Source organism: Trematomus bernacchii, unplaced genomic scaffold (assembly GCF_902827165.1).
Source record: "Trematomus bernacchii unplaced genomic scaffold, fTreBer1.1, whole genome shotgun sequence".
NCBI lineage: Eukaryota > Metazoa > Chordata > Actinopteri > Perciformes > Nototheniidae > Trematomus > Trematomus bernacchii.
Window position 1 is genome coordinate 1,943,862 of NW_022987905.1, and position 20,248 is coordinate 1,964,109.

The 20,248-nt window shown below is 43.0% G+C and overlaps 1 protein-coding gene across 1 annotated transcript; it reads left to right on the forward strand.

The window, feature by feature from the left end:
* The first annotated feature begins 716 nt into the window (after positions 1–716).
* sacs (sacsin molecular chaperone) lies at positions 717–19,207 on the forward strand. Its single transcript, XM_034114848.1, has 7 exons — positions 717–807; positions 884–969; positions 1,363–1,474; positions 3,186–3,332; positions 3,647–5,120; positions 5,410–5,501; positions 7,324–19,207. Exons 3-7 carry the CDS (start codon positions 1,459–1,461, stop codon positions 18,867–18,869), a joined length of 13,275 nt encoding a protein of 4,424 aa, XP_033970739.1. The 5' UTR covers positions 717–807; positions 884–969; positions 1,363–1,458; the 3' UTR covers positions 18,870–19,207.
* Positions 19,208–20,248: the final 1,041 nt, after the last annotated feature.

Below are 20,248 nucleotides of genomic sequence, written 5' to 3' on the forward strand. Positions count from 1 at the left end.
GCAGGACAAAAGATGTTACAGATGCTGTTGACACATTAATGTTGATGGACAATCAGTTCCAGTGTTATGAGTGCATTAAGTAATATAGTAAAGAGTTTATGATAGACATTATGACTGTCCGGACATACCAGATTTCATTTGCTACTGAAAGCTTCATAATTATGTTAAAGAGGTCATATTACATTTTTTTTTTACATGTCACTTGTTAGACACTTTTATCCAAAGCGACTTACATACACAATACTGTGGGCAATCCCCACAGGAGCAATTTGGGGTGAAGTGTCTTGCCCAGGGACACAACGACATGCTGATGCTCATCTTCAGGTTAATATCTGTATTTTGTGTCTCTACTGTGACATGTCTCCATGCTTTAAAGTTCAAAAATGTCTTTATTCTTCTCATACTGCCTGCACCTCTTTTCACCCTCTGTCTGAAACCAGAGCCCAGTCTGCTCTGATTGGTTAGCTGGCCGGCTCTGTTGTGATTGGTCAACGGCTTAGAGATGTCCCACCCCTTAGCATATCAAGTGTGTTAGAGCTTAATTAAAATATATCTGTCACCATACAGGGCAGTTGGTTACAGTCTCCTAAAACAAATACTTCACTTTCATTGTGTTATTGAGTCAATACATCATTTGTTGTCACCTTACAGACCAATTAGTTTTCCTAAATAAAGCACATTTTTTCTTGTTAAATGATGCTTACTCCACATCCCAGCTGGAGGACAGCGTGCGGATCGGGGAATTGGTGCCGGCTGGAAGCCCAGAGATATCCGTTACTCTGGAGGGAAGAGGCCTCAAAGGAGGAGGTAGGAATAAAGCACAAAATGTCTGCAAAAAAAAAAAAAGTTCTACATTGAGGCTAACTCAGTTTGGGTTTTACAGGCAGGTTTGGACAGACTACACCGCCACTTGTCGAATTTCTGAAAGATATTCTGAGGAGGTACCCTGAAGGCGGACAGATTCTCAAAGTAAGTATTACGCTACGTTATTATTAACAGACATTTTGCATCATTTCTTTCGATGTCAATTTCCTAAGTATTTAACTTATATATGCCTAAACCCTGAACCTTATTTGTAAATATGTATTCTATATTTAATAAACCTTGTCTGTACTTTGCATTATACACCAAAAAAACAAAAAAACACCAATGTCATGAGATCTGGAGGGAGGAAAAATGTTAAGCTTGCAGAAAAACAAAGTGCGCGTAACAAGGTAGCAGAAGAAGTATTCAGATCCTTTACTTAAGTAGAAGTACACTAAATAATCCAACTGTAAGGAAACACAGTTACAGTTCTTTGTGTCCTGATTACCCATTACATGTAACAGTCCCCTTAAACCTGGTATTTGTTGTACTCTGTAGGAGTTGATTCAAAATGCGGAGGATGCTGGAGCCACCGAGGTGAAGTTCCTGTACGATGAGACGGAGTACGGCGTGGAGTCGCTGTGGTCACCTGACATGGCTCAGCATCAAGGTCGGTAATTACAGAGAACACAGACCTCGTTAGGAGGAATCTGATTAAGGATAATTAAGCAGGCGTCTGATCCTCTGAACTGACCTCCCTGTATACCGTGGAAACATCTGTCACAGGGATTATTTCAATACTACATTTTACACTGTAACTGTATATGTGTTTCACTTCTTTGTAATGGAGGAAGAAAGCTGTCGTTATAATAAATAAATGACTAAATAAATAATTACATAATAGAAAGAAATGTGGAAAAAAAGTCTTAATCATCAAATAAATCTGCAGGTTAAAGGTAGGGTAGGTAAGTTTGAGAAACCGGCTCGAGATACACTTTTTGTTCTATTCCATGGAATGCTCTTAACATCCCGATAGCAATGAATATCTTAAGTGCTTTGACAAAAAATCCATAAAAAAATGTCATCTGTGGAAGCTGTAGTACTGTAAAAAGTACGACCAATCATTTTAGCCGGCCCGGCTAAAATAACTGGATGGCCTACCTGCCTGTCAGCCTTCCATCTGTGCACAAACTTATCTCGTGCCCTCATTGGTCATGTGCGTGTTCGTGTGTGTTGGAGGAGGGGCTCTGTAATGCTGCGTTCACACCGGACGCGATGCGATGTTTGGGGGCGGCGCGATTACATGTAAAGTCAATGCAGAGACGCGGACAGACGCGAATTCGCTCCGACGGCGCGCATGAAGCGATGGACGCGGCGCGAATCACGCGATTGAGGCGATTGAACGGTGCCGCGTTAAACGCGAGAGTTCAATTTTTTCAACTCGAGCGTCAAATTCACGTGACGCGTTCTCAAGGAAGCCAATCAGCGGTGAGGATCTCAGCCTGCCGTCACTGACGTTCAACCACACAACATCAGCTGTTAGCTGTTAGCATTTAGCACACAGAGCTCACAGCTCCTCATATCTGTTCAGAAACTGGACAAAAGTTAAACAAGTACAAACCACAGACTGTCTGTGCCATGGCGAATACAGTCGCTGGTTTATTTATGTCTGTAGGCCGTTGTTGTGAGTGTGGAATGAGCATAGACAACGTTAGCTTAGCCTGGTCGACCCGATCTTCATTCAGAAAACAAGCATTTTAAAAGGTGTTTTGCCTGCCGTCTTGTCTGCAGACTTGTCAAAGCATTAATTCATGGTTTTTACTAACCGGTATCAGTATGTTGTTACTTCGGCATCATTTAGAAACGTGTATTACAATTTAATCACGGTAAAATATGTTCATTTTGTTGTAGTTGTAGCTCCCGAGCCAGCGCGTCTTGTTTGAATGATGCGAGTAAACACAGCTGGCAGCCGCAGTGAAACTCCAGCGTTTAGAGCGATGCGATAGGAGCGATTAGAGCGAAGCGAATATTCACATCGCGTCCGGTGTGAACGCAGCATAAGGAAGTGGCAGATTCTCCGGTTGTGTATTTTCAAATTCTAGCGATCTCGAGCAGGTTTCTCCAAAATTACCTACCCCACCTTTAATTTGAGAGTAAATACATATCCACAGAAATAGAAAATAAATAAAACAAATGTATTTATTGAATCAATAAGGAAATGAATGAATTAAAACGTGGATTATTTTAGATTTTTAGTTTTTTTCGGGTTTTTAGGTTTTTAGGTTTTTAGTTTTAGATTTTAAGGTTTTTAGATTATAAGGTTTTTAGATTTTTAAGGCGTCATAGTTGATGCTGCTGATGCCAACTGTGAACTGTTGCAGGTACGGCGCTATATGTCTACAATGATGCTGTGTTCACGGACGAGGACTGGAACGGCATTCAGGAGATTGCGAGGAGCCGGAAGAGAGAGGACCCTTTGAAAGTCGGTCGATTTGGGATCGGCTTCAACTCTGTTTACCACATCACAGGTGAGGACTGTCCGGAAACGCTTATATTTTCTGTTATCACATTGTTACTTACAGAACATCCTATTTCTTCATGTGATCATTGTTTAGAAACCAGGATAGTTTTATATCCCTCAAAACTCACCTTTTCACTCTTGCCTTCAAATCCTAATCCACTAACTCCTCGCCCATATTCCACCTAGTTTAGCACTTTTTACTTTTTTATTTGTTAGTCTTTACTTGCTTGTAAAGCGCTTTGAGCGCCAGGAAAAGCGCGATATAAATGTAATGTATTATTATTATTATATATTTTTGCCTTTTTTCCTCTTTCTGTTTAGATGCTCCCAGTATATTCAGCGGAGACCAGATCGCCATGCTGGACCCTCACCAGACCCTGTTTGGAGTGCGCGAGTCGGGGCAGTGTTGGAACCTGAAGACGGACATTAAGGAGATCACAGAGCTGGCCGACCAGTTCACTCCCTACGTCGGGATTTTCGGGAACACCGAGACAACTTTTAAAGATGGCAGCTTCCCCGGGACGTTGTTCCGCTTCCCGCTCCGTCTGAAACCCTCCCAGCTCAGCGGCAACATTTACAACAAGGAAAAAGTTCTGGAGCTATTTGAGTCGTTCAAAGCCGACGCGGACACGGTGCTCCTCTTCCTCAAGAGTGTGCAGAAGATCTCCTTGCATGTGCGTGAGTCTGATGGTACAGAGCGCATGTTGTTTCAGGTCACGGCAATGGAGAATACTGAGGATAAGGAAGAAAGGCCGAACGCTCTGAATACGCTGGGAGAGGCTGTGGACAGCTACGGCAACGGGGTTCACAGCTCCACCATCACCTGCGTCACTTACCAGGTGAGCATAGAGACTCTGGATGAGACGGCTAAAGAGACTCAGAGGACGACGTGGCTGGTGTGTAACGGAATTGGCGGCAGAGGGATGTGTGCTGACATGGACTCTCTGGCGGACGATTTGAAGTTCACGCCCACCATTGGAATTGCTCTGCCTCTCACTCTGATCAATGAAGAAGACAAAGGTGCCACATCAGGGTTCTCAGGACGAGCTTTCTGCTTCCTCCCTCTTCCACCCGGGGAGGAGAGCGAGACAGGGCTTCCAGTGCACGTCAGCGGCTTCTTCGGCCTCACGGACAACCGTAGGAGCATAAAATGGCGGGAGGTGGACCAGTGGAGGGACCCGGCGGCTTTGTGGAACGAGCTGCTTATAATCACAGTCATCCCCAGGGCTTACTACGTGCTCATCACAGAGGCTATCAAAAGGGTACAGACGAAAAAGGACCAAGACTTTCCATTATCTCCTGCAGGGACCTATGGAGCCTGGCCAGATCCCAAACAGGTGAAGTCCCGCTGGAAACCCATCATCCAGCCGCTGTTTCAGGACTTGCTTCAGGAGCAGGTCATCTATTCCCTCAGTGACAGCTGGATCCGGCCGGACCAGGCTGTGTTCTCAGAGCTGGACGCAGACAAGGACATTTCAGAGTCCGTCATTAACTACCTCCAAAGCTCAGGGACGCAGGTGGCCAAGGTGCCCGCCGCCGTAGACTTTGTCTTGACTGAGTCCATCGAAGTGATGAAAGTGACGCCATCTTTGCTGCGGCTGGTGATCAGGAAGTGCAAACACAAAGGGCCGTCGCAGGAGAAGCTGCTGTTGTTGGAGTTTGCACTAAGTGACGAGAACTACAGCGAACTCATTGGACTGGAGCTGCTGCCGCTGCAAGATGAGACGTTTACGGCGTTTTCATCTTCTGTCAGTGAGAAGGACTCTGTTTACATTGCATCTGAAGAATACCCCAGGTAGAGATAATGTGAAAACGTTGTTTACTGCCAAGTTGTTTACACTAGCCTAGAGGATCAGTTTGCAATATAAATCCAAGTCAACATGTACATTTTGCCTTTATTTATATACCAGAGCTGATAGAAGTGTGAATCCTGTATTACTTGTGTTATTTAAGTCAGCGATCATTGTAAATCAAATTACTTAATCCATTAAATCAATCGAGCATCTGTACATTATTCAAAATTAAAACACAAACATACACAGGTTTGTAAAAAGATTCGTACTTATCTTTTCCTTTATCCTCAGCTCTCTGTATCCCGGACTAGAGGGTCGCTTCCTCCTGGAGAGCATCAAACCTTCAGTAATGGACATTTTGAAAAAAGCTGCCAAAAGCAGAGGTTAGTAATTCACATGTAATCTGTCCCACATAAAAACATGTATGCATGAATAACCTTTATCCCAAACAGTGACCAGGAGACTTTTTAACTGTAAATTATTTGACTAATTTATTTGTAATCTTAATACAAGGATCTGGCAGTAGAGCGTATGTATATTCAAAGATTACTGAGAGCAGCTTAAAGCACTGTGCACAGTATGACAAGTATAACATGTCCCTGTGATGACACTGTGGGTGCAGCCATGTTGTAGAAACACAAGGTCACCTTACTCTCCTGCAGTGCCAGCAGTGCATTAAAGCACTACTAATGCACCATGAAAGGGAGAGAGAGAGGGAAGATGCTGATTCATGGAAGAGCTGTTTTTTTTGCTGCACAAGATCAGATCCTGTTTGCTCTCAATGCCGCACATGATTATTACAAAAGGGCAACGAGATAATAACCATAGATTCTCTAACATCCCCCTTCTCATGCCATAGCTGCATCCCATGTTGCTTAACTTGCATCAACGTTTCCCTCACTCAAGAAAAGAGAGAAAAAAATGAAATGTGTTTTAAGTGCAATGAAACGCCCTTTCCTCGGAGCGCCACGTTAAGCGACTTTTTGTGATGACAGCAGCAGCTGATCGGCTGTCAGTCGCTTTAACAGCTATTTGGGATGAAGCCAATGTCAGTCTCTCTTCCTCACCGTCCACAACAGCTTTTTTTCTAACCCTAACCCTAACTTTTCAAAACCCTAAATTCATTTATTCCGGACATGCTGAAAAGTCCTACTGTGTTTTACCAACTATGCTGTCTCATCATTAAAATACCTATTTAGTGTATGAGATCCTAAAAAGGTTTTTTTTACACAAGAAGGAGAAAATAAATCTCATCCCCTAAGTCTGAAAATGTGTCCCTTTTTTTATTTCAGTGCAACAATATCTTTGGGGGTGCTCAGGTAGGTACAGTCTGTGAAAGTGTGCCAAATATTGAACCTTTTTTCTTAAGAGCTAATACATGACTGCTAATGAGCAGCATGGTAACTGCAGTCAGAAAAAACTCACGACTCACTTGTTTATTGAATGACTTGCTGTGTATTTCTAGTTATGTATGTCTTTGAGGAATGCTACGGAGAAGGATTAGGGAACATTTGTTTTTTAGATCTGACCAAATGTGAATTTTTTTTTTGAGACCTGAGATTGAAGCCCGAATTCTGAAAAAGTCGAGTTCTGCAAAAAGTCTGAAAACTGAGAAAAAAGTAAGAATTCCGGAAAAATAAGTCAGAAAACGGACAAAAAAATGTATGTTCTGATAAAGTCAGAAAACAGCAAAATGGCATAATTTTGAAAACAAATCGTATTCTGATAAAAAATCTCAGAAGAGATTTTCATAACTATTTTCAGAATTATGACCTTTTTCTCAGAATTCTGACTTCATTCTCAGATCTCAGAACAGGAGAAAATAATGTCGCTCTAATCCTCTTCCGACAAATGGGTCCCCCTATACTGAAAAAGTGATTCATGGGTTTCCAGATTGACAGGATCTTTGACTGAATTCAACAAATGATTGATGATTTCTGCAAGTGTGTTTTATCTTCAGCAATATGGGCTTCAACATTGAATGTTTCAATATCTTGAATGTTGAGTATTAATACAGTAATTCATATTTACACATTTAACAAAATTACCTTTCAGTTGAATCTGTCTGATTAAGTGAATTGTCCTTAGACTGCAGCATCGTGCAATAACAACAACAAACTTATATTGTGTCTGCTTTCATAGTTAAAATTAACTTCTTCTATATTAACTGAGGCTAATTTCATTTTCCCCTTGTTATTTGAATAGGAAGACCCTGCACTCAACTACAAGTGCTGAACACTGAACGATCGTCTCGACTCATCAAGGAGATCCTATCAACAGCCTGGCCAGGTCGAGACTTTATCGTCCAATGGGAACCTGGAAACAGAGAGCTTAAACATCCAACAGTTTCCTGGCTGAAGATGATTTGGAAGCATCTATACATCAATTTTGCTGATGACTTAAGTACTTTTGAGGACATGCCTTTGATCCCACTTGTGCCACTTGAGGAAAGCGTTGAAACATTGAAGCTCCTACGTCTCAAAACTCCTTCCCCTATAATCCTTGTGGATGAGGAAGAATCGCTGCTCTCTGAAAACCTTCTTGACATCATGGAAAAGCTTGGAGGAGTAGTGATGAAAAAGCTGGATTCATCTTTGCAGCACCCCCTACTAAAGAATTACATCCACCCTTCCTCTCCTGGTGTGCTTCTGCAAATTATGGGTCGATTGCCAACACAACGATTATCCAGCCAAGTTGCTTCTTACTCCGTCGAAGGAAAGATTGCACTCAGGAACTTCCTTGCAGGACTGTCTGATATTACAGAAAGGGAAAAGCATACTCTGCTTGAGCTTTCAATTTTTGAGAAAGTGGGGACCTGCTCTGGAGGTAACTCTTCATTTACATCACTGAGGGGAGCTAGAGCTTTACATCACAGAGCCAAGTATCCACCAGATGTGAAATTATCCATGAATCTTGTGGGTTGCTGCGACGAGGAATCAATCCGCCTCATCAAGCTGCTGAATGTAGAACAAGTGAAGACGACAGAATGTCTGAAGATGATTATTAGGGATATTGAGAAGGGGTTCTACACACAAGATGAGATAACCCACATCATGCTGTGGGCACTTAAACATCTGGCGTTTCTAAAAAATGAAAACGCAGCTGTGATTGGATGGCTTTCTGCTCTGAAATGTATTCAGTCGTCTTCTGGAAAGCCTGTCAAAGCCTCAGAGCTTTTCGATCCTGAGCTGGAGATTCTACAGAATCTGTTCTACATGGAAGAGAAAACCAGGTTTCCCACAAGTACATTCACGTCCTCTTCTGATATTCTTCATTCACTCAGACAACTGGGACTAAGAAATGAGGTACAGCTTACTGAAAAAGATGTACTCAAAGTAGCAAAGAAGATAGAGGAGCTACAAAGCACCAAGGAGCCTGAGTGGGACTCCATAATCAAAAAGGCGAAAACACTCCTGCAAATACTTAACAGACAAACAAAGCTGGTGAAATCAGCTGATGCTCAGGCATCTTTGCTCAAACTGAAATGGGTACCTGTCTGCAAAGAAAGACCTCTTACTTACCCTAAGTCCCTTGCTTGGGTTGGAGATACTCTGAATATCAGCTCTTTGTCAGAGATGTGTGACTTGTCCCAAGCAGTGCTTGTGGGCTCTTCAGTAGCAGTGGTTGAACACACATCTGCAGGTATGAAAAAGGCCCTGAAACTAACTGTAGAGCCACAAGTTGATCAAGTACTACAGCACCTACAAGCAGTGAACGACTGGCATAAATCCCAAGCATTCACCACAGAGGATTGGTATCAATTCCAGCAGATCTTGTTTGAGATATACGGTTTCATGCAGGCTCACCTTGAAGACGCTAGAGAGGCGATGAAGTCACTGACTTTTGATTGGGTGTGGACCGGGAAGACATTCTCATCACCGGGCCAGACAGTCCTAAAGCCTCTCCTTGACCTTGACTTGCAGCCCTACCTGTACTCCCTGCCAAAGACAATCAGAAAGTTTCACAAGCTTTTCAAGTTCTGTGGTTCAGTTGAGGAGGTTAAGTCAAGCCATGTGTTTGAAGTCATCAGCACCATCCGACAAAGGTGTGAAGGAGAGATTACCAAGGAGGAAAGCCAACATGATATCCTACTTTTAGTCAACATCCTGAGATGGCTGAACAACAATCAGATACCTGTAGATACTAACATGCATGTGCCGATTCTTTGTTACAAGGACCCAAGCAAATTAGCGATGAGGCCCATTCACGAATGCACCTACTGTGATATCAAGGTTGACGATTTGAATGACTTACTTGAAGATGCATCGGAACCTATTGTACTAGTGCATGACGACATCCCCATGAAAACTGCAGAGTGGCTGAAGGTGCCATGTTTGAGCACAAGGTTGATAAACCCGGAGAACCTTGGCTTTGAACAATCAGGCCAACGAGAACCTCTAACAGTGAGGATAAAGAACATCTTGGAGGAATATCCATCTGTAGCAGACATTTTTAAAGAGCTCCTCCAGAATGCTGATGATGCAAGTGCAACAGAGTGCAGTTTCCTCATTGATATGAGAAAAAACATTGACATTCGAGAGAATCTCCTTGACCCTGGCATGGTTGTTTGCCACGGGCCCTCGTTGTGGTCCTTCAACAGCTCTGTGTTCTCTGACACTGACTTTCTGAACATCACACGGTTAGGTGGATCAGTAAAGAGATGTGAGGCGGACAAAGTGGGCAAGTTTGGCCTGGGCTTCAACTCAGTTTATCACATCACTGATATCCCCATCATAATGAGCAGGGAGTTCATGATCATGTTTGATCCAAACATCAATCACATCAGCAAGCACATCAGAGACAAGTCTAATCCAGGTATCAAAATCAACTGGAGCAAGCAGCAGAAAAGGCTGAGAAAATTCCCCAACCAGTTCAAACCTTTCATTAATGTCTTCAATTGCCAGCTTCCTCTAGCTCAGGACTCCCCATACAAGTACAACGGCACACTGTTCAGACTACCGTTCAGAACAGAGCAGGAAGCCTCAGTAAGTGAAATCAGTAGTCTGTACTACAACACCACTGACATCTATTCCCTGGTTGATGAGTTCAGCATATGTGGCCATCGATTCATTCTGTTTACTCAGCATGTTGGAAGTATGGTCTTAAAATATCTGAAATATGAGGAGCCAAGTCCAGCAGGAGCACAAGATGTTGTTTCCATCAACAAAAGTGTGTGGTCCTCCAAATCCTCATACGGACCTCTGAGCATCCTAAAATCTGCAGCAAAGCTTATGAAGAAGGTAGCAAGCACCAACAGGGTACCGGCTGATGTTCCAAAGTCTGGGTGCATCATACGCGTTTTGGTGGAGGAGTTTCACAACGTGTTCAAACGCATTGTCGATCTCCATTCGCCACTGTTCAGAGGTCCAGAGGAAGATCCAAATCAGTACTTTGAAATGGCTGCTAAAGGTGTTCAGTCAAGAAGACTTACAGATGAAATGCCCCCAAAGGTAGTTGAAGTCACCAACTGGCTCATTTGCTCATGCATGGATGTAACTGAGGCTCTCAAGTTTGCCCTAAGTGATAGCGGAAAAAGACTTGGACTAGTGCCTTGTGGAGGAGTAGCTGTTCTGCTCGCAGAGGAAGAAAACCGCAGATGGACAGTGAAGACAACTAACGCACCAATCGGAGAGGTGTTTTGTTACTTACCCCTCAGAATCAAAACAGGCTTACCAGTCCACATTAACGGCTGCTTTGCTGTGACTTCCAACCGCAAAGAGATCTGGAAGACAGACACCAAGGGACAGTGGAATTCTGTGTTCATGAGACACGTTATTGTCCAGGCGTATTTAGCAGCACTCACAATGCTACGTGCAATGACTGAAAGTGGAGAACTGCTCAACTACAACTATTACGCAGCATGGCCAGATCCAAGTCAGGTGCACGATGACTTCACACTGGTCAGCCAAGGTGTCTACCAAGAAATAGCCAAAGGGGGTGACAGTGAGCATGCAAAGGTTTTCTCAGATGGCAATACCTGGGTGTCTATCAAATATGTCAGGTTCCTTGATGACGCCTTACTCTGTAGGCCAGACATTGGTCCTGCTGCTTTCAAGATATTCTTGAAATACCTCAAGAAGAGTGGCTCCCAAGACCTCTGTGCAGTTGAGCTGCCTGACTGGGTGAAGGAGGGATTTGATGATGCTGGATGTAAAGGAAGGTTGATGGAAAACACCCTGACAGAGAAGCAGTTCTTTTCAGACGTATTTTTTCCTCACATCCAGGAAATTGACGAAGAGCTTAGAGATCCCCTGATGCATCATGTCCTAAATGAAAAACTTGAAGACTTTGCATCAATCCTCAGGGTAACTCCGTGTATCCCATGCTCTGGCCCCAATAAGGAACTGGTTTTACCTTCAAGGCTCATTCACCCCGAGGGAAGAGTTGCTAAACTGTACAACAGTGAGGATGGAAGATTTCCTGAAGGGACTTCTAAAGACTACCTTAACCCTGTGTGTTTGGTGAAGCTAGTTCAGTTGGGCATGGTCAAAGATGATCTGTCATGGGAGGACCTGATTGAACGCGCTCAATCCGTTATTGATCTTAATGAAAATGATCATACAGCTGCATGCTTACGTAGCAGTATAATACTAAGTCTCATCGATGAGAAACTGAAGATGAGCGATCCAGGAGCTGCTGAGCTCTTTGAGAAGCTACATGACACCAAGTTCCTTCCATTCCTGTCAAGACCTGCGGGCTTCTCACTGCCATGGCATGGGAACGACTATTCCCCAATAACAATGTTCTCTGCTAAAGAACTCTTCACAACTGAACATCAGGAAACAGTGTGTCTGATGAAGCCAATCTTGAATGAGAATTCTCCATCTTTCAAAGGTTGCGGTGCAATGTCATTGGCTGTGAAAGACTGCCTTGGTCTGATAAGAAAGCCCTCAGTTAGCCTGGTAATCAGTCAACTAAAGAAACTGTCACAATCATTTGATGGTGTCACACTGTACCAAGAAAACATAACAAATGCATGTTACAAGTATCTTCATGAGGAAATGCTACAGGATGAGGAATCAAAAGGAAAAATAACCGAGGAACTGAAAGAGTTCAATTCCATCCTTGTGGAGAACACATATGTCAATCCCTCCAAAGTTGCATTCCACCTGAATTTTGATGCAGCTCCACATCTTTACCAGCTCCCTAACAAATACAGAAACAGCTGTCGTGAGCTCTTTGAAAATGTTGGCGTACAGCCTAGCTTCACAGTCATGGATTTCTCAACAGTTCTTGAAACTGTGAAGCAAGAATGTGGAAGAAGGGTGCTCACAGAGGAGAACTTCCAGTTATGTCGCAGAATAATTAGTGAAGGAATATGGAGCTTGATAAGAGACAAGAACCAAGAATACTGCCAAGCCAACCATGGTGGAATTCTGTTACCTGACTTAAATCTGACATTGCAGCCATCAGAATCGCTATGCTACAATGACTGCCCTTGGATCAAAGTCAGAGACACTTCAGTGAAATACTGTCATGGGGATATTCCAAGAGAGGTCGCTGTGAAATTAGGAGCAGTCCCAAAACGTCACAAAGCCTTGGAGAGGTATGCTTCAAATGTGTGCTTCACCCAACTGGGGAGTGAGTTTGGACAGAAAGAAAAACTCACAAGCAGAATAAAAAGCATTCTCAATGCATATCCATCAGAGAAAGAAATGCTTAAAGAGTTGCTTCAAAATGCAGATGATGCCAAAGCCACTGAAATCTACTTTGTTTTTGATCCAAGGACACACCCCTCCGACAGAATATTTGATGATAAATGGATCCCAATGCAAGGCCCCGCTCTCTGTGTATATAACAACCAGCCTTTCACAGAGGATGATGTAAGAGGTATCCAGAACCTTGGAAGAGGGACAAAAGAGGCAAATCCAGGCAAAACTGGTCAATATGGAATAGGATTCAACTCTGTCTATCACATCACTGACTGCCCGTCCTTTATCTCAAACAATGACATTCTGTGCATCTTTGATCCACATGCACAGTATGCACCTGGGGCTACATCTGTGAGTCCTGGAAGAATGTTTAGAGACCTGGATTCTGACTTCAAATCTCAGTTTTCAGATGTTCTTAGTCTTTACTTGGGAGTCCATTTTAAGTTAGAACGCAGCACAATGTTCAGATTCCCCATCCGCTCTAAGAACATGACAAAAACATCAGAGATCAGTTCTGTTCCAGCTTCAGACAGAATGGTGCAAAACCTTCTGGATAAGCTCAAAACCGATGGTGCAGAGCTTCTGATGTTCCTCAACCACATGGAGAAAATATCTATCTGTGAAGTTGATGATGCATCTGGAAAACTAAAAGTGCTCTATTCTGTGACAGCCAAAATATCAGATGGAGATCGGCTAAAACGCAAACAATTTCATGCATCAGTCATTGACAGTGTGACCAAAAAGAAGCAGCTCACTGCTATCCCAGTCCAACAGATAACCTATACAATGGACATAGAGGATAATGATGGAAATGTGACCACATGGATGATTTGCAACCGCTCTGGCTTCCCTAACATTGAAAATGTCTCAAAAAGTGTTATCTCAGCACACAAAAATGAAGACATAACTCTGTTTCCCCGTGGAGGTGTAGCTGCATGTCTAAGCCACAACTACAAAAAACCTCACAGAGCCTTCTGCTTTCTGCCCCTCTCACTGGAGACCGGCTTACCTTTTCATGTCAATGGCCATTTTGCCCTAGACTCCGCTAGAAGAAACCTATGGAGAGATGACAACGGAGTGGGTGTAAGAAGTGACTGGAATAACAATTTGATGACATCACTTATAGCCCCTGCCTGTGTGGAACTGCTGATTCAGCTTAAGCGTCAATACTTCCCAGGTCCTGATTCCACCATGACTGTACTACAAGGCACACCGCTTCATGCTGTTAAAGATACTTTGCGGAAATATCTGTTCTTCTTCCCAGTCAACAGAGTTGATATACAGCCAGACTGGTATTGCCTGGTTAAAGCAGTGTACAACTGTATCCATGCTGACATGAGGCGTTTGCTTCCTGTTGTCAGAGCAGCGCACATGGAGAACTCTGACATTCACTCTGTCATTTACATTTCATGGGTGAATACATCCAATGCAAACAAAGGCAGAGCCTTTTTTGATAATCTGCTTCAAGATGAGCTTCAGTACTTAAAAAACACAGAGTACAACATGACCTCAAGGAAGTCTGTGGCTGAAATTGTCTACAGGCTCAAAACCTTGCTCCTGGATATTGGTTTCAACCTGGTACACAGCTGCGACGAAACAGCAAACCTCTACTTATGTCTGGAAGATGCAGGGATACCAGTCAGTTATGTAACACCAGAGGATGTTCGCAGCTTTCTCCACACTTTCTCACTACCAGACACATCTTGCCACGTGGGAAAGCTCCCCTGCCGTCTCCAACAGTCCAACTACAAGCTAGTTCATAACGTAAAGCTTCTAGTTGACTACTGCTTCAAGGACATAGAAGTGGACAAAGTCACCATTGAGGGTTTGCCTCTGCTGTTAACAATGGACACTATGCTTCAGGTCTTTGATTCCAAGAGACCAAAGTTCCTGACGACACATCATGAGCTAATCACATCAAGGAAAGAAATGTTCATGAATACACTGTACATCAAGTACAGCAACATCCTTTTGAAGGCAGGAGCTGCAAAGATCTTTGACATCAGCTGCTTTGCGGAACTACTTGGGTCGGTTCTTCCAAGAGAGTATCGAACAAGGATCCCTGTTAAGTGGAGAGACAACTTTACAAGTGAGTCTTGGCTGAAGAATGTGTGGAACTTCATCAGTGAGAATATTGCTGTTAAGGAAGATCAGATGGACATCAAACCCAGTTTTGACATGGTGCTGGACATACTGAAAGAATGGGCTCTTCTGCCTGGGATCAAATTCTTGGCAAGAGAAAAAATTGTCGTCCCTGAGCATGATGTGCTTCTACCTCTGGGTTTGATTAACATAGCCATATTTCCACATGGCCAAAATGACAAAGTCTTTCACACCCTAATGAAAGCAGGGTGCATTCAGCTTGCAGTGAACAAAATCTGCGTCAAAGAGAACCCCATCATGCCTTTTCTGGCACAGCACACAGCAAGCATTGAAAATCCTACAAGTGTTTTAAAGGCTGTTGAGTACATGATCCAGACGTCTGCATTCAAAACAGCAAATCTGACTGACAAGGACTTTGAGGCTCTTCTGTTGTATTTCAACTGCAACCTAGCTAACCTCACACAACAAGATGTACAAAGCCTGAAACTCCTCCCATGTTTTAAATCAGTTAGTGGGAGATACATCAGCATTGCAAACAATGGGACAAACTATGTCCTTGAAAAAAGCATTCCCACTGAGGACATCGACAAATGGGCTCACACACCCTCCTTTGACTTTCTTTTTGACAATCCACAGCTTAAAGAATTGTACACTTTCCTTGGCTGCAAACCAATTGATGACTTAGAAATCTACCTTCAACATCTCCTGCCAAAGTTTGAAACGTTCTCTCATAATGCCAAAGTCGAACACATTGTGTACTTGAAGGAGAGACTTCTGTCAATTGAAGAATCATGTGAGATGAAGGATCAGCTCTATGAGAAATTGGGGGGACTGTTGTTCATCTACGACTACTCAAACAGACTCAGGCCAACCAAGTTTTTCTATGATGAGACGGTGAAGGTGTTTGAAGTCATGCTACCTGCAAAGTCATTCATACCAAGTGACTTTTTCAAGAAAGTTGAGCAAGTTTCAAAACCCAAGAACGGGACACTGTTGCTCACCTCATGGATAACCTTTCTGAGAAATATTGGTCTCAAGCATGAGGTATCACAGCAGCAAGTGCTTCAATTTGCAAAAGAGGTCAGCATCAAATCCCAAACAGAGAGCTGGACCAATGAAAAAGTCCAAAACATTGTCGATGTTCTCTTGAACCACATTTTCACAGAGAGGACGGATCTGTTCCAGAGTAACTTTCTCAAAGAGCTCTCAATGATACCATTCCTGTGTCCAGAGAGAGCCCCCAAAGAACTCATCAAGCTTCATTCGCAGTACCAAGAGATGAGCGGCTCACTTCCTCTGATTCGCTTCAGTGGGTCTCAGGTAAATCCAAAATTCAAGCAAACAGATATCATTCACTTGCTTTGGACATCATGCCCAATTTTACCAGAGAAAGCTACACCCTCCAGCATAAAGGACCAGGAGGAGAACCCTCTCACTGGACAGGAACAACTTGACCAAGTTCTAAACATGTTAGGCGTCAACTTGGACCCACCCTTGGACAAAGTCATAAGCAACTGTAAGAACATCTGCAATATATCCAATCCGGATGATGAAATGGTGAAAACAAGGAACAAAGTTTTAAAGTCCACCTACGAGTTTCTCAATGCAGATAAAAGAGACTTCCGTTACCAGCTCCGTGGGGTGGCTTTTGTCATGGTTGAAGATGGCTGGAAACTGCTGAAACCTGAAGAAGTCGTGATTAATTTGGACCATGAATCTGACTACAAACCCTACTTGTACAAGTTGCCTCTGGAACTTGGTAACTTTCATCAACTGTTCAAACTTCTTGACACAGAAGACGTTGTGTCAACCAAACAGTATGTTGAAGTGCTGTCACGAATTTTCAGGATTTCAGAAGGCAAGCAGCTTGACCCAAATGAAATGAGAACTGTGAAAAGGGTTGTCTCAGGATTGTTCAAGTCGCTCCATAATGATCCTGTGGAAATTCGCAAAGATCTTGATAGTCTCAGAGAGTTGATGTTTTATATGCCAAGTCATGATGGTAAATTAGCTAAATCCAATAGCTTGGTGTTTGATGATGCCCCACACTACAAAAGCAGAATTCAGGGTAACGTTGGAGTTCAGATGCTTGTGGACATGAGCCAGTGCTATCTCGGCAAAGATCACACCTTCCACACAAAGCTGATCATGCTACTGCCACAGAAACTAAGGCCTAGACTATTGAGTAGCATTCTTGAGGAACAACTTGATGAGGATTCTCCAAGAATGTGCCAGTTTGGAGCTCTTTGCTCACTTCAAGGCCGCCTACAGCTCTTGCTGTCTTCAGAGCAATTCATCACAGGACTAATCAGAATAATGAAACATGAGAATGACAACGCATACCTTGTGAATGAGGAAAAAGCCATACGTCTCTGCAAAGCACTGTGTGAAGGGTTGAAAGTTTCTTGTTTTGAGAAACTCCAGACAACACTAAGAGTGAAAGGATGTAGCCCCATTCAACACAGCCGCAGCGAAACACTTGCCTTCCTCAAGAGGTATGGCACAGCTGTGATTCACCTCTACATCCAACATTCAGACAGCAAAGACATTAATTTTCTCTTGGCACTGGCAATGACATTGAAGTCTGCTACAGACAATTTGATATCTGACACATCCTACCTAATTGCCATGCTGGGCTGTAATGATATATACAGGATCACAGAAAAGCTGGACAGCCTTGGGGTCAAGTATGACTCAACAGAGCCTTCAAAACTTGAGCTTCCCCTTCCTGGAACCCCAATACCAGCTGAGATACACCACACACTCCTCATGGATCCCATGAATGTATTTTACCCAGGAGAGTATGTAGGTTACCTTGTAGACTCTGAGGGTGGAGACATGTACGGGTCCTACCAGCCTACCTATACGTATGCCATCATTGTTCAAGAAGTGGAAAAGGAGGAAGAAAACACAAATTTCCTTGGGAAATACTTCCAGATTGACATTGGTTACACTGAGTACAAAGTTGTCAGTTCCCTTGACTTGTACAAATTCTCAAGGCAAGAAGAGAGTACCAATGCACGAGAAACTAGTGCCCCGTCAACTCCTACAAGCCCAAACAGTCGTTCCTCTGGTTCACGAACAATCCCTCCTGTTTTTGCTGGTAAGGATAACCTCAGACCACCTTCTCAAAAACAGTCTCCAAAAAAGATCAAGCTTCACACAATTCCTGAGATTCTGAAAGAAGTGACCTTAGTAGTTGAACAAGCTTGGACGCTTCCTGAGACAGAGAGAAAGAAGATAATCCGCCGATTGTATCTCAAGTGGCATCCAGACAAAAATGCAGAGAATTTGGACGTTGCCACCGAAGTCTTCAAGCATTTACAGAATGAGATAAACAGGATGGAGAAACAAACTTTGACCGATCAGCAAAATACAGAGAGAGCTTCTAGGAGGTCCTACTCCACAACATCATCCCGCTTCCAGTCGGAGAAGTCCTCATATCAAAGGTTTTATTCATCCTGGAACCAAGAAGCCACAAGTCACAAGTCAGAAAGGCACTTCAGGGAACATTATACCAGCCATGCAGGTTCATCACAATCCCACCGTTTCTTTGTTCCCCCTACCTTTAAGACAGTTGGAAACCCAGTGGAAGCCCGTAGATGGCTGAGGCAAGCAAGAGCAAACTACTCTGCTGCTCGTAATGATCTCCATAAAAATGCCAACGAGTGGGTCTGTTTCAAATGCTACCTCGCCACAAAGCTTGCACTGATAGCTGCCGACTACGCAGTCAGAGGAAAGTCAGACAAAGATGTGAAACCAACTGCACTGGCTCAAAAGGTGGAGGAGTACAACCCTCAGTTAACCGGCCTTTTGAATGATGTTCAGATCCTGGAAGGCTATGGTGTGGACAGCCTGAGAACTCGCTATCCCGATCTTCTGCCGTTTCCTCAGATTCCCAACGACAGATTCACTTCTGAAGTGGCAATGAGAGTCATGGAATGTACCGCACGAATTATCATAAAGCTTGAAACCTTTGTTCAGCAAAAAATATAAACCTGTCGTTAAAGATGAGAATAAAACAACAGTATGCATAGATCCTCTCTGGAATGGAGGACACCCATGGCTGTGTGCAATGCAGATCATGTGTTTCACTTTGAATAAAATTGGAAGTGTCCAGCTGGCAGCATATGGTACAGTTTCTACCTGTGATGGTGGTGCTGTGGTCTATGCACCGTAAATACATGTATGGCTCCCATAACATTTTAGGCTGTCTCAATTTAGATGTGCTGTAATATGTGAACAAAATCTGCATATGCTGTACATACATTTGCCTAAGCAATACGTTTTGTTTACTGTAGTCCCCACATTGACTATGTTTGCTCTGAGTTAGATACAAATATGCTGCTTTTTTTACTTTATATTTTATAAAAATAATATATATATATATATATATATTTTCTTGCTACAGGAAATCAGTTGAGTGTATTGAAAGAAATACATAACCTCTAAATGTCAAATACTGTCATGCAACGTGTGCTCAATGCTCATGCAAGAACTCAGCATGTCAAGGAAATAACAGTTACGTTTGTAAATTATCTTTTTTGTATCTTCACGGTTCATTTAACATTTTTTCGGTAACAGCCAGTCACAAAGCACTTTTTTGAAACGCCTCATGTACTTGCCGAGCGCTTGTGTCACCCCAAACACTTGTGGGAGTCCAACTGTGAATGGAAAACGTTTGACTTTAAATGAAATTGTTTTTATTTGGGATAGGTTTGTTTTTTTATAGCTATGTTAAATGTTAAGGGACTGTTTTGAATTATTACCTGTTCTTATGAACCACTTGTACTTTTGGGCCCTATAGTATGACGGCAAACAGGTGTAAAAGCGTTACAACGGGCCAAAAATCCATTTGTAGAAATGCGCTGCAGTTTCCAAACGATACAAATGAAGAAACATCTTCACCAACTTAACAAAACATGCAAAGCGTTTACTAAAAGTGCTGCATATACGAAACGCTGCAAGAAGCTCAAAACATAACGGACACCAGGGGACACTAGAAGAGTGATGCACACAGCTGGGACCAGAGCACTTGATGATGTTCGGGGATTATAAAGTTGGACAACTGTCACTGTTGTTGGAAACACCTAAAATGTGTGTTTTATTGGCTTTATTTTAACAATGTGATCACGTGATTCCTTTCAATATTATTGCAGATCTGCTGTAAGCTAGCTAGCTCATATAGCTAACCTAGCCATTTCAAATATACTGAAAAAACACTTACAATTATGAAACAGAATAACTCCGCTAACAGTGAAAAGGAAGTGCAGAACGTTTCTCCTACACTGAGTGTTTTGGGCCGTTGTAGCATGTTTGCACCCGTCAGCCACCGTACTTATGCAAGTCTGCATTGATATCTTCAGCTTTGGACA